Source organism: Ailuropoda melanoleuca, chromosome 1, assembly GCF_002007445.2.
Source record: "Ailuropoda melanoleuca isolate Jingjing chromosome 1, ASM200744v2, whole genome shotgun sequence".
Lineage (NCBI taxonomy): Eukaryota > Metazoa > Chordata > Mammalia > Carnivora > Ursidae > Ailuropoda > Ailuropoda melanoleuca.
In genome coordinates, this window is record NC_048218.1 from 63,670,845 (window position 1) to 63,683,218 (window position 12,374).

General features: G+C 40.2%; 1 protein-coding gene across 1 annotated transcript in view; it reads right to left on the reverse strand.

Moving 5' to 3' along the window:
- HCLS1 (hematopoietic cell-specific Lyn substrate 1) overlaps positions 1 to 11,958 on the reverse strand; it is a 25,352-nt gene extending 13,394 nt beyond the window's left edge. The window contains exons 1-3 of the mRNA XM_011236728.3: positions 11,809 to 11,958; positions 9,257 to 9,340; positions 8,571 to 8,644 (exon numbers count right to left, since the gene is read on the reverse strand). Coding sequence (XP_011235030.2) covers positions 8,571 to 8,644; positions 9,257 to 9,340 — 158 coding nt within the window. The 5' untranslated portion in view covers positions 11,809 to 11,958. The remainder of the gene's footprint in view (positions 1 to 8,570; positions 8,645 to 9,256; positions 9,341 to 11,808) is intronic.
- Between the last annotated feature and the right edge of the window lie 416 nt (positions 11,959 to 12,374).

Sequence of the window (12,374 nt, forward strand, 5' to 3'; positions counted from 1 at the left end):
GCTTCTGCACAGCCAAGGAAACAGTCAAAAAAACTGAGGCAGCCCACGGAATGGGAGAATATATTTGCAAATGATTCTACAGAAAAAGAGTGGTATCCAAGGTCTACAAAGAACTTCTTAAACTCAATACACGAGAAACAAATAAACAAGTCATAAAATGGGCAGAAGATATGAACAGACACTTTTCCAATGATGACATACAAATGGCTAACAGACACATGAAAAAATGTTCAAGATCATTAGCCATCAGGGAAATTCAAATCAAAACCACACTAAGATACCACCTTACGCCAGTTAGAATGGCAAAAATGGACAAGGCAAGAAAACACAAATGTTGGAGAGGATGTGGAGAAAGGGGATCCCTCTTACACTGTTGGTGGGAATGCAAGTTGGTACAGCCACTCTGGAAAACAGTGTGAAGGTCCCTTAAAAAGTTAAAAATAGAGCTACCCTATGACCCAGCCATTGCACTACTGGGTATTTACCCCAAAGATACAGACGTAGTGAAGAGAAGGGCCATATGCACCCCAATGTTCATAGCACCATTGTCCACAATAGCTAAATCGTGGAAGGAACCAAGATGCCCTTCAACAGATGACTGGATTAAGAAGTTGTGGTCCATATATACAATGGAATATTACTCAGCTATCAGAACGAATTCTCAACATTTGCTGCAACATGGACGGCACTGGAGGAGATAATACTAAGTGAAATAAATCAAGCAGAGAAAGATAATTGTCATATGATTTCTCTCATCTATGGAACATAAGAACTAGGAAGATTGGTAGGGGAAGAAAGGGATAAAGAAAGGGGGGTAATTAGAAGGGGGAATGAAGCATGAGAGACTATGGACTCTGAGAAACAAACTGAGGGCTTCAGAGGGGAGGGGGGTGGGGGAATGGGAGACTGGTGATGGGTAGTAAGGAGGGCACATATTGCATGGTGCACTTGGTGTTATACGCAACTAATGAATCATCAAACTTTACATCAGAAACCAGGGATGTACTGTAAGGTGACTAACATAATAAAAAAACATTAAAATAAAAACAAATGTGGGGGCCAAAGAAGACCAACTTCGTACCAAATTCTGTAGAATATAGCTGAAATCACTCTAAATAGGTTTTAATTATATTGCTCCTTTACTCAATAAATATTAAATACTAATCAAACCTTTGAGTGTAAGGCACTCCACTATGGAGATAGGGGTCAGGTGGAAGAGATACAAAAAGTTAAATCCAATGTGCTAAGTGGCATACATAAGAAACTTTTTTTTTAAAAGATTTTATTTATTTATTCGACAGAGATAGAGACAGCCAGCGAGAGAGGGAACGCAAGCAGGGGGAGTGGGAGAGGAAGAAGCAGGCTCCCAGTGGAGGAGCCTGATGTTGGGGCTCGATCCCATAACGCTGGGATCACACCCTGAGCCGAAGGCAGACGCTTAACCGCTGTGCCACCCAGGCGCCCCAAGAAACTTTTGACACATTAACTCTCAGATGCCTATTTAAAATTTTAAAATACCCTGGAATTGATGAAGCAATTCAGTTTACGGGAACCAAGTGAAAATCAGAACCTTAAAGATGAACTAAGAGAAGGAACAGATCTTTTTGTTACAAAAGTAAAAGCACACAGTGAGCCACACAGACTAAGATTTTATCCACAGATGATATGAACGTAGATGTAGAAAATCCTAAGGAATCTACAAAATGTGTTACTAGAACTAGTAAGTATATTTGGCAAGTTCACAGGATACAAGGTCACTATCAAAATCAATTTCACTTCTACATAGAGGCATAACTTATTTTAGGAGCACTTCACTCTATTGCACTTTGCAGATACTGTGTTTTTAACAAATTGAACATTTGTGGCAACACTACATTAAGCAAGTCCATTGGTACCATTTTCCCAACACCATTTACTCACAACATGTCTCTGTGCCACAGTTTTATAATTTGCACAATATTTCAAAGTTTTTCATTATTATTATACTTGCTATGGTGATCTGTGATCAGTGATTTCTGATGTTACTATTGTAATTGTTTTGGGGCATCATGGATTGCACCCATATAAGACGGCAAACTTAATTCATAAATGTTGGTTGCTCCACCAACTAGCAATTTCCCCATCTCTCTCCCTCTCCTCAGGCCTCCATATTCACTGAGACACAACAATATTGAAATCAGGTCAATTAATAACCTTACAATGGCCTCTAAGTGTTCAACTGAAAGGAGGAATCACATGTCTCTCACTTTAAATCAAAAGCTAGAAATGATTAAGCATCATGAGGAAGGCATGTCAAAAGCCAAGATAGGCCCAAAGCTAGGCCTCTTGTACCAAACAGCCAAGTTGTAAATACAAAGGAAAAGTTTGTAAAGGAAATCAAAAGTGCGACACCAGTGAAAATATGAAAAATAAGACAGTGAAACAGACTTATTGCTGATTTGGAGAAAGTCTGAGTGGTCTTGAAGAAGATCAAACCAACCACCACATTCCCTTAAGCCAAAGCCTATTCCAGAGCAGGGTCCTAACTCTCTTCAATTCTAGGGAGGCTGAGACAGGTGAGGAAGCTGCAGAAGAAAAGTTGGAAGCCAGCAGAGGTGGGTTCATGAGGCTTAAAGAAAGAAGTCGTCTCCCTAACATGAATGTGCAAGTGGAAGCAGCAGGTTCTGATGGAGAAGCTGCAGCAAGTTCTCCAGAAGATCTAGTTCACATAATCCACGACAGTGTCTACACTAAACAACAGATTTTCAGTGTGGACAACACAGCCTTCTGTTGGAAGAAGATGGTGTCTAGGACTTTCATAACTAGAGAGGAGAAGTCAATGCTTGGCTTCAAAGCTTCAAAGGACAGGGTGACTCTCTTGTCAGGGGCTAAGGCAACTGAAGATTTTAAGCTGAAGCCAGTGCTCATTCACCATTCTGAAAATCCCTGAGCCCTGAAGAGTTATGCTAAATCTACTCTGCTGTGCTCTATAAATGGAACAACAACGCCTGGATGATAGCATGTCTGTTTACAACATGGTTTACTGAATATTTTAAGTCCACCTATTGCTCAGAAAGAAAGATTCTTTTCCAAATACCACTGCCCATTGACAATGCACCTGGTCATCCAAGACATCTGATGGAGATTACATGGTTAATGTCACTTTCATGCCTGCTGAGACAACATCCATTCTGCTGCCCACGAATCAAGTAATTTCTCATTCAAGTCTTGTTATTTAAGAAATACATCTTGTGAGGCTATAGCTGCCATAGATAGTGCTTCCTCTGATAGATCTTGGCAAAGTTCACTGAAAATCTTCTGGAAAGGATTCACCATTCTAGGTGCCATTAAGAACATTCATAATTCACAGGGAGAGATCAAAATATCAACATTAACAGGAGTTTAGAGGAAGTTGCATCCAGCCCTCATGGATGATTTTGAGGGTCCAAGAGTCCAGGGGAGGAAGTAAGTACAGATGTGGGGAAACAGCAAGAGAACTAGAATTAGAAGTGGAGCCTGAAGATATAACTGAATCACAGCAAACTCATGATAAAACTTTAATGGATGAAGGGTTGCTTCTTACAGATGCGTAAAGAAAGTGGTTTCTTGAGATGGAATGTACTCCCGGTGACGATGCTGCGAAGACTATTGAAATGACAAGAAAGGACTCAGAATATGACATAAACTTACATGATAAAGCAGTGGCAGGTTTTGAGAGGACTGACTCCAATTTTGAAAGAAGTTCTACTGTGGGTAAAGTGCTATTAAACAGTGTTGCATGCTACACTGATGAAAGGAAGAGTCATCAATGCAGCAAACTTCCAATTTTGGCACAGAAAATTTTGCCACAGAAATACCCACACTCACCCAACTTTAGCAACCATCACCTTGATTAGTCAGAAACCATCAACTTGGAGGCAAGACACTCCACCAGCACAAAGATTATGACTCACAGAATGTTTGGATGATGCTTAGCATTTTTTAGCAATAAAGTGTTTTTAAATTAAGGTATGTACATATTTTCTTTAGACATAACGCTACTGCACACTTAGTAGACTACAATATAATGTAAACATAACTTTTATATGCACTGAGAAATAAAAAAAAGTTAATTTGACTTGCTTTATTATGATATTTACTTTATTTTGAGTATCTGGAACCAAACCTGCAATATCACTGAGGAATGACTATATTAGCCATGGACATTTGGAAATAATTAAGTTAAAAACAAATACCACTTACCGTCACATGAAATCACATGAAATATTTTAGCATCAATTTAATGAAATATGTCCAAGACCTGAACATTGAAAAATATTTCTGAAAAAATTAAAGATCTAAATAAATACATGTTCATGGACAGGAAAATTCCAGATCATTAAGCTAATAATTTTCTCTAAAATGATCTACAGATTCAATTCAATTTCAACCAAAATATGAACAGGCATTTTTGTAGTAATTGACTAGTTTATTCTAAAATGTATGTGGAAATGCAAAATCCTGGTATAGTAAAAAGTTTTTTTTTAAAGGAGACAAATTTGGAGGATGATGTGACTTTATAACATATCATAAAGCTACAATAATCAGTGCTGTATGGTACGGTTCAAGGTTGACATATAGATTTAAAAAAATAGTCTGGAAATAGACCTGTATATACATGGTCAAAGATGCTAGGTAAGTGAATGGAAAAAGAACAGTCTTTTTTGGGGAGTGGGGACAGGCAGAAGGAGAGGGAGAGAGAGAATCTTAAGCAGGCTCCACACCCAGGATGAGCCCAAAATGGGGCTCCATCTCATGACACTGAGATCATAACCTGAGCTGAAATCAAGTCAGATGCTTAACCAACTGAGCCACCTGGGTGTCCCCAAAAGAACAGTCTTTTAATGATGTTGGAATAATAAAATATCCATGCCCCCCAAAAAATGAACCTCAATCTTTGCCTCACACTGTACTTAAAAGCTAATTTGAAAGAGACCACAGATTTAAATGTAAAAGCTAAACCTATAAATCTTTGAGAATAAAATATAAGAGAAAATCTTCACAATTTAAAGGAGTAGGCAAAAGTTTCTCAGGTACATAAAATGCTAGTCAAAATATTTTTTGAAAAATCAGACTTCATTAGAATTAGTATCTTTTGATCTTCAAAAGATGCCATTAATAAAATGAAAAGGTGAGTTATAAGCTGGAAGAAAATATGTGTAAAAACACGTATCTCACAAAACACATACCCAGAATATATAAAGAACCCTTAAAACTCAATAACAATACAAAGATCTACTTTAAAAGTGAGGGAAAGATTTGAACAGACATTTTAAATGAAGATATATGAAGATACATGAATGACACATAGCAAGATGCTCAATAAAATTAGGCATCAGAAAAATACAAATTAAAATTACCACATACTCACAAGAGTGGTAAAAATTAAAAATACTAACAATACCATACATTGTGGAGCAACTGATATCCATACATTATTGGTAGGAATAAAAAATGGTAAATTCCTTTCAGAAAACAGTTTGTTAATTTATTTAAAAAATAAATACTTATTATATAACTTAGCAATTCTACCAAGGTATTTCCCAAGAGAAATAAAAACATATGTAAACAAAAAGATTTGGACCTAAATGTTCACAACAGCTTTATCTATAATAGTTCCAAATTGTCAACAACCCAGATGTACATCGCAAGGGTAACAGATAAACCAAACTATGGTATATCCATACAATGGGAAACTGCTTGACAGTAAAAAGGAACAAAAGACTATTTATACACAGAGAGGGGGGCAAACATAAGAGACTCTTAACTCTAAGGAATAAACTGAGGGTTGCTGGAGGCGAGGTGAGTGGGGAACGGGGTAATTGGGTGATGGGTATTAAGGATGTAATGAGCACTAGGTGTAATGAGCACTAGGTGTTGTAATGAGCACTAGGTGTTGTATGCAACTGATGAATCACTGAATTCTCCCCTGAAACTAATAATACACTCTATGTTAACTAAATTGAATTTAAATAAAATCTTAAAAAAAAAAGACTGATACACAAAGACCATGGATAGATCTCAAAAGATCACGTTGAGTGAAAGAAGACAGACACAAAAGAAGACATTCTGTGTTATTGCATTTACATAAAATTCTGGAATAGACAAGATTAATGTGTAGTGACAAGAAGCAGCTCAGTGTTTACATCCAACCAGGGATGGACATGGGATATACTGACTGTAAAGAGGCACATGAGCAAGAGAGAGCAAGAGTGACAGAAAGAAGTTGGAGGAAAGGGCCAGAGCCCTTGAAACACTAGGTTGCTTGGAGCTGCCTGGCCCAGGACTTCTCTACACAAAAGATGAGGGATGGAAACTATCATTTGAGCTATTCACTGAATTACCAAGCCACTCCCCAAACTAAATATACTTTAGGCAGACTTTAAAAAGAAAGATTATAGTGTGGGGGAAGGTAGTGAGATTAGTGAAAACCACAATCACTTCCTTTTCCTGTTCTGAGTGATCTCAGCTCTGCAGCTACTGTTCTCCTCTCCAACTTCCCCCTCCTTTCCAAAGCCCTTAGTGATTCCCATTTGACCTTAAAAATTGGCTTAGCCCACACTAGCCAGAGAGAATCCCAGAATATTAGAGACTTACTAATGGAAGGTCCTCTAGAAGTCTTTTTGATCCAGTGGGCAAACTGAGAATCAGAGAGGAAAAGGGACCTGTCCACTGTCACCTGGCTAGTTAATAGCAGAGATAAGGCTTTTACACCTTGGTAGCGTGGGCAAATGGGAGGGGAGTGGGCTTTTGTGTAAATGTCTCCACCATTTATGCTATCATATAGACATCCAGTTAGGCTAATAAGGTAACATCCAGGGTCACTACATTTTACAATTCCAAGGGTCAGCAGTCAGGGTAATGGATATACTGAATTGTGCAACACAACAGTCCAAGTAAACACCACTTAGAAGAAGAAAGACTGTCATTTCTTTACAAGTTTATGCTACATTTTTAGGAAGAAAATCTGATTTAAACTAATCTATATTAACAAGAAGAGAAGTATTATTGAGCTGCTTAAGAGGTGCTAAATACTGCACTAGAAACTTGATACATGTTAGCCATTATTACCCTGATAAACAAATAAACTGAGATTCAGAGACGTTATATGTCTAAATTCACATCACTCGTAGCTGCTGCACTTTCCATTGAACCTAAATCTATCTGAGATCCAAACTCAAGCTCTTTCTATAAGATCATGGCAAAGATTTAGAAGTCTTCCTTAAAATGTTCTGCTCCTACTATGCACGAGACAGGCACTGGTTGGGGAAAGGTACAAGGGGCACTCCTCTTAACAGTTCTCAGGATACTAGGGCTGAGTAGCCTTTACTCAGGAAAACTCAAGAATGGATCTTTTTTATTTTTTAACCTACGAGCCCACAAAAGAGCATCAAGAAACTTCCTGCATGATCCTGTTACATTTTTTTCATCTTTCCAACGTCTTCCAGAATTGCCTGGTTTGTTTAAGAGCAATATTCATTACATTTACATAAGATAAATCATTATATCTAATCAAACAACAATGCATAGTATTGAATATTATCAAATTATATAAACATATGCCATGTTTTCATAGTGCATTGTTTGTGCAGTGTGATCATCCACTTACACTTTTTAAATCTAGGGGAAAAAGAGGTAAAAACACTACTAGAATGTGTGGGGATAGTTAAAATGGAGTTTTAAGCTGTATTAATTTTGCCAATTTGTAATTGTTAATTTTTGCTCGTCATGTTGTTTATTGTGTCTACCTTGCCATTCATATTTGACATTCTGATACAATTCAAAGCAGACAGCCCTGGTTAAATGTTCCTAAACAACCCATGGAGAAGAGGGAATCTTTCAGTGTGAATATACAATATATACCACAGAAACCCTTGGATATATCTGAAAGTTCCTTCTCTCTTACAATATGAGTGTTTTGTTGGGTTGCTTTTATTTCTGATAAAATATTGGGTTATGATTTTTAAGATCCTAAACACCATTACTAAAATAGTTTTAATCAACAGGGTTTCCAAGTGTCACTTTTCTTCATATTACCATTCATGGTTTCCAGCTTCTGTCAAGTAATCAAATACAAATTTTTATTTTAAAAATCATCCAGGCCAGGTATGGGACCTAATATTGTCCTCTTCTTACAATATTTGAGTTATTTACCTTCATGTTTTACTGAATCCTTCTTGGCCCATCTGAAGTTACCTACATTCTAGACACACACTTATATTTATGTGGATATAAAGTGATACAACCTCAGTATATGAGCCACTTCCTCTCTGAATCCCTTATAATAGACCCACTCGGGGAAATAGCATAGCTGTCAGAAATAAGAGAGAGAATAAGGTTGGGGGGATAAGAGGAGAGATATGAAGCAGAAATACACAATGATACACATAGGGACACACAGGGACAGATTTGAGAAAAAAACAAAACGCAAAGATATATAGACATTAACTCCCTCCTCTCCTCCTTCTTCCCTCACCTTCCCCCGAGTTTCCAAGTTTTCCTCAGTCTCTTCCCACACCCTTTTCCAAATCCCCAGTCCTTTTGGAACCTACTTGATATGCTCTGTGCGTCCAGAGCCCTCAATGGTCTTGGCTCCCCACCGTTGCTCCTTCTCAGAGATGTCATTCTGCAAAGGACAGCATTCAGCAATAAGTGATGGCAAGAGATGTGCCACATTGAGAGAGGCCATGCAGCTGACACACATGCCCTCCGGGTCTCCTGCATCAGCTGCCTTCTCTTTACGTTTTGTAAAATAAAGTCAGGGTCTTTACTCAGGATCTTTACTCAGACTCTTCCCTGTATTTACCCGACCCGCTCCCCCACCATGCTAAAATTAAACTAGTGGGCTCTGAAACCTCCCTTTTCTGCTCCCTTCAGGTCTTCTACAACTACTGAATCCCCACAAATTACACAGGTCTAGCTCATATCCTGGCTCACAGGCCAAAGGAGACCCAGGTTAACCTGCACCTCACCTTCACCATAGCTTGTCATAGCCCCTCAATCACAATGTCAAACTCCTCTGCACCTGTCCCCTTCCGTCCTCAACATCAACTATCATACATGCCCCACTCATGACAGCCAACTGTCCTACCAGTCAGTTCCACCATTAGACTATTTCAGTCCCAGATTGTCCTTTCTAAGGCCCCCCAAAGATGACAGATTGGCCCAAATGCCTTTCCCTCAACTCCCAAACTCCATCTTTTATTGATTTTCCAAGCAAAGCTACTCCCAAACTCACCACAAAGTCAGGGTCTGTGTCCCAGTCATCACCCTGGGTCTCCACGGTAACAGATACATCATGCCCTACTACAGACTTCCACATCTGAGGGTGACAGAGATGGGAATAATTAGGGGGAGAAAATCAAGAAGAGGGAAAACAAGAATGCTGAAGTCAATGGTATACGGTCCAATGGTTTTGCTATTTTTTCCTGAAATAAAATAGAAGCTGAGGCAGAGCAGATGGAAGTTTTAGGAAAATACCCTTACAGGAGCAGGGAGGAGGATTTATTCAAGATAAACTAACATGGCCTAGGCCTACTGAGTCTGGGGAGAAGTCATCATGGGTGTAGGTGATGTTAAATAACCTGGGTGTCAAAAGTGCTGGGATCATTCATTTGTGTTACAAGTCTAGCTGGGCAGTGGCTTGAAGCGGCAATCAATGAGGGGTACTAGGACATCCCTAGAATTATAGCACCATCCCACTCAGGTTTCTACATATGACTCCTATTATAGCTGTTGAAATGTGTATTGGTCCAGCTCCTAATAAAATGAACACCTATACTCCTCTCTACAACCTGCCTAATTCTATTGAGGAAATCTCAACTCCAGTGCAAGTTGCTGTCCCATCTCCACTCTAAGAGCAGCTACTGAACAGGTGCATGAGGTCAGTAGGGCAGTCAGCTGAAATTCCTACCCTGAATAACATATGGAAGCATTACTTCCTGGGAATGAATCACCTATTCCTTAATTTTTGAAAACGGTTCCATTATATTTCTAAGGAAGATTCATGTAATGAATCCCTTATTTTGAACACTAGGGGTTATTAGATTTTTAGTAACTAAGTAAATAATAAAGAAATATTTAGAGAGCACTAGTATGAAGAGGAGTCAAATTGTTATTCAACTGTGGCATCCCCAGTGTTTCCATTGGCCCTGCCAGATATGCATGATGAGCAGCAAGTTGCTCTGCTTCTGTGGGATCCTGGGTCTCCATGCGAAGAGGAAACAATGGACAATGCTTATCTGCTCTGGGGAACACTGAGACTTCTTGACCCTGATACCACTTGCTAGCTGGCAATTCCCCTACCCATCCTCCCCTGGACTCCTCATTCCACTGGTGTCTTTTCGTATGCTCTTCACTGTCTCCTAAATGAGTTCCTCTTAACAACTGCACCTAGGACTCCATAGTGTCTCCATACAGGCCCTCAGAGTCTCCCATTTTCCTTTCCAGTTGAAAACTCCATCTTTCTCCACACTCTTTGAAAATCCCCTTGGAAACTAGCCCAAGGAAATTGGGGGTAGGTGGGTTAAAGAGATGCAAAGAGGAGTGGAGAAGTACTGACTGAATCAGCTGCACTGCAGGATGAGTCCCTGCGCCAAACAGCTCTGCCTTCCCTTATGGGGTCACAATTATGAATGGGAGAGCAGGTAGACAAGGCCTATGGTCCTGGCTCCCAGGCTGCTTTTCAACAAAATGACTTCACACAGAAAACTGGAAAGAAGAAGTTTCTGAAATATTCATGATCAAATAGGAAGCAACAAGGACGGATGGTCCTCTCCTCTTTCCTGCTGTTCCTCTGAGGCCTCAGCCGAACTCACCCAAAAACCTCCCATCCTCTTGTATTTTTGAAACAAAGGGAAGTTTCTGATACAGAGACTATTTGGTGTCCTTGTGCTACTGGCCAGAAAGTAAGAGGTGCTATTAGAGGTAAGGGCACTGGGGAATAACTTGGTGAGGAATGGTGCCCAGGATTGCAGGCACAGTCAAGGGTCTCATCACAAGACTGCCCTATAGCATCAGTAAAGTACATGGACCTTGAGTCAGAAGGTCACCACAGCTCTGTTACTAAGCCCCTGTGGGAACAGGGGTAAGCGAATCAACATACGGTATGTACTGACTTGTCAGGTACTAGGGAAAGCAATTAAAAATATTAATTTGGTAAAACATTGAACATCTTTGATACTCCATTTTCCCCAATGGGAAATACACGAAGACGTTAACCTAGCTAATCCATCCAGTCCCCTTCATTTCTAACATTCTGGGATTATGTGATCCTACAATCACAGAAACTAGCCCCAATCAAACCATCGTGCATTCATCGGGCCTCCATGCCTTCATCGGACCTCTGTCTGCGCTGGTGCTCGGCACTGGTGTACAGTAGCAACTGCTTCCTGCTCTGCCGCAAGGACTCCTACTCCTACTTGAGTGCTGTCTCCCTGCCAGACCGTGTGCTCTCCAAAGATGGAGACTTTGTCTTCGTCCTGTGGTCCTCCTCCCACCTCAGTGCCTAGGAGCAACAGGCCTTAGGAGGGGGTTGTAGATTCTCAGCAGAAACTGGGAGTCCTGGATGGCTGCTGAATCCTGTGCCCTGGGCTCCATACCCCCATTTCTGTTTCCATCCCCGGATGCTCATTACCCACACCCACCCACCCTCAGGCCTCTGGCCCTACAAGCTTAAGAGCCTATTAGCAAGGACTTCTTCTCTCACCAAGGACTAAGAGCCAGGTAGGCTCCTCCGAATTCAACTCTTGCCCTGTGCTCCCCGACTTTCCCACGGCTCAGAGTACCCACCTCCGTTGGTGTGAGCCTCTGCTCTTAAGCTCCCAGGTTTTCACGTCGTCGCTGGGCTCCCTCTGTGCTGCCTTCAGAGCAAGAAACTCAGCTGCTGCTGTAGTTCCGTATTCAGGTTTTCTGTCATTTCCTGACACCCTGTCCTCACAGCTACTTCCTGAAGTTTGAGTCAGTTCCTTCTGCTTAGACACTTAAAAAAAAAAAAAAGGATTGAATGCTTCTGTGTCTAGTCTTTTGCAAGGCTCTGAGACTCACAGGGAAGTTATAAAAAATGCTGCTCTTACTCTCAGAATTTTTATCTGGTCAGCGAAGTAAAACATTCAACCAGAAAACACAGAAAAGAAGGTGTAGAGCAGTATTCATGTTCTAAATAGGCGGGCGGTTACATTTGTTATGGTAAAGGAATTTGTGGTGAAAGTAATTTGGCATGGAGTGAAGTAATCAAGAAAGGCTTAAGGGGTAAAGTGGTTTTTATGTGGATTTTGAAGGGTAAGATTTGAAAAGAAACTCACCTCTACATTACCCATAGCACTTAAACCTGGGATTTGCATACAGACAGTCAAATA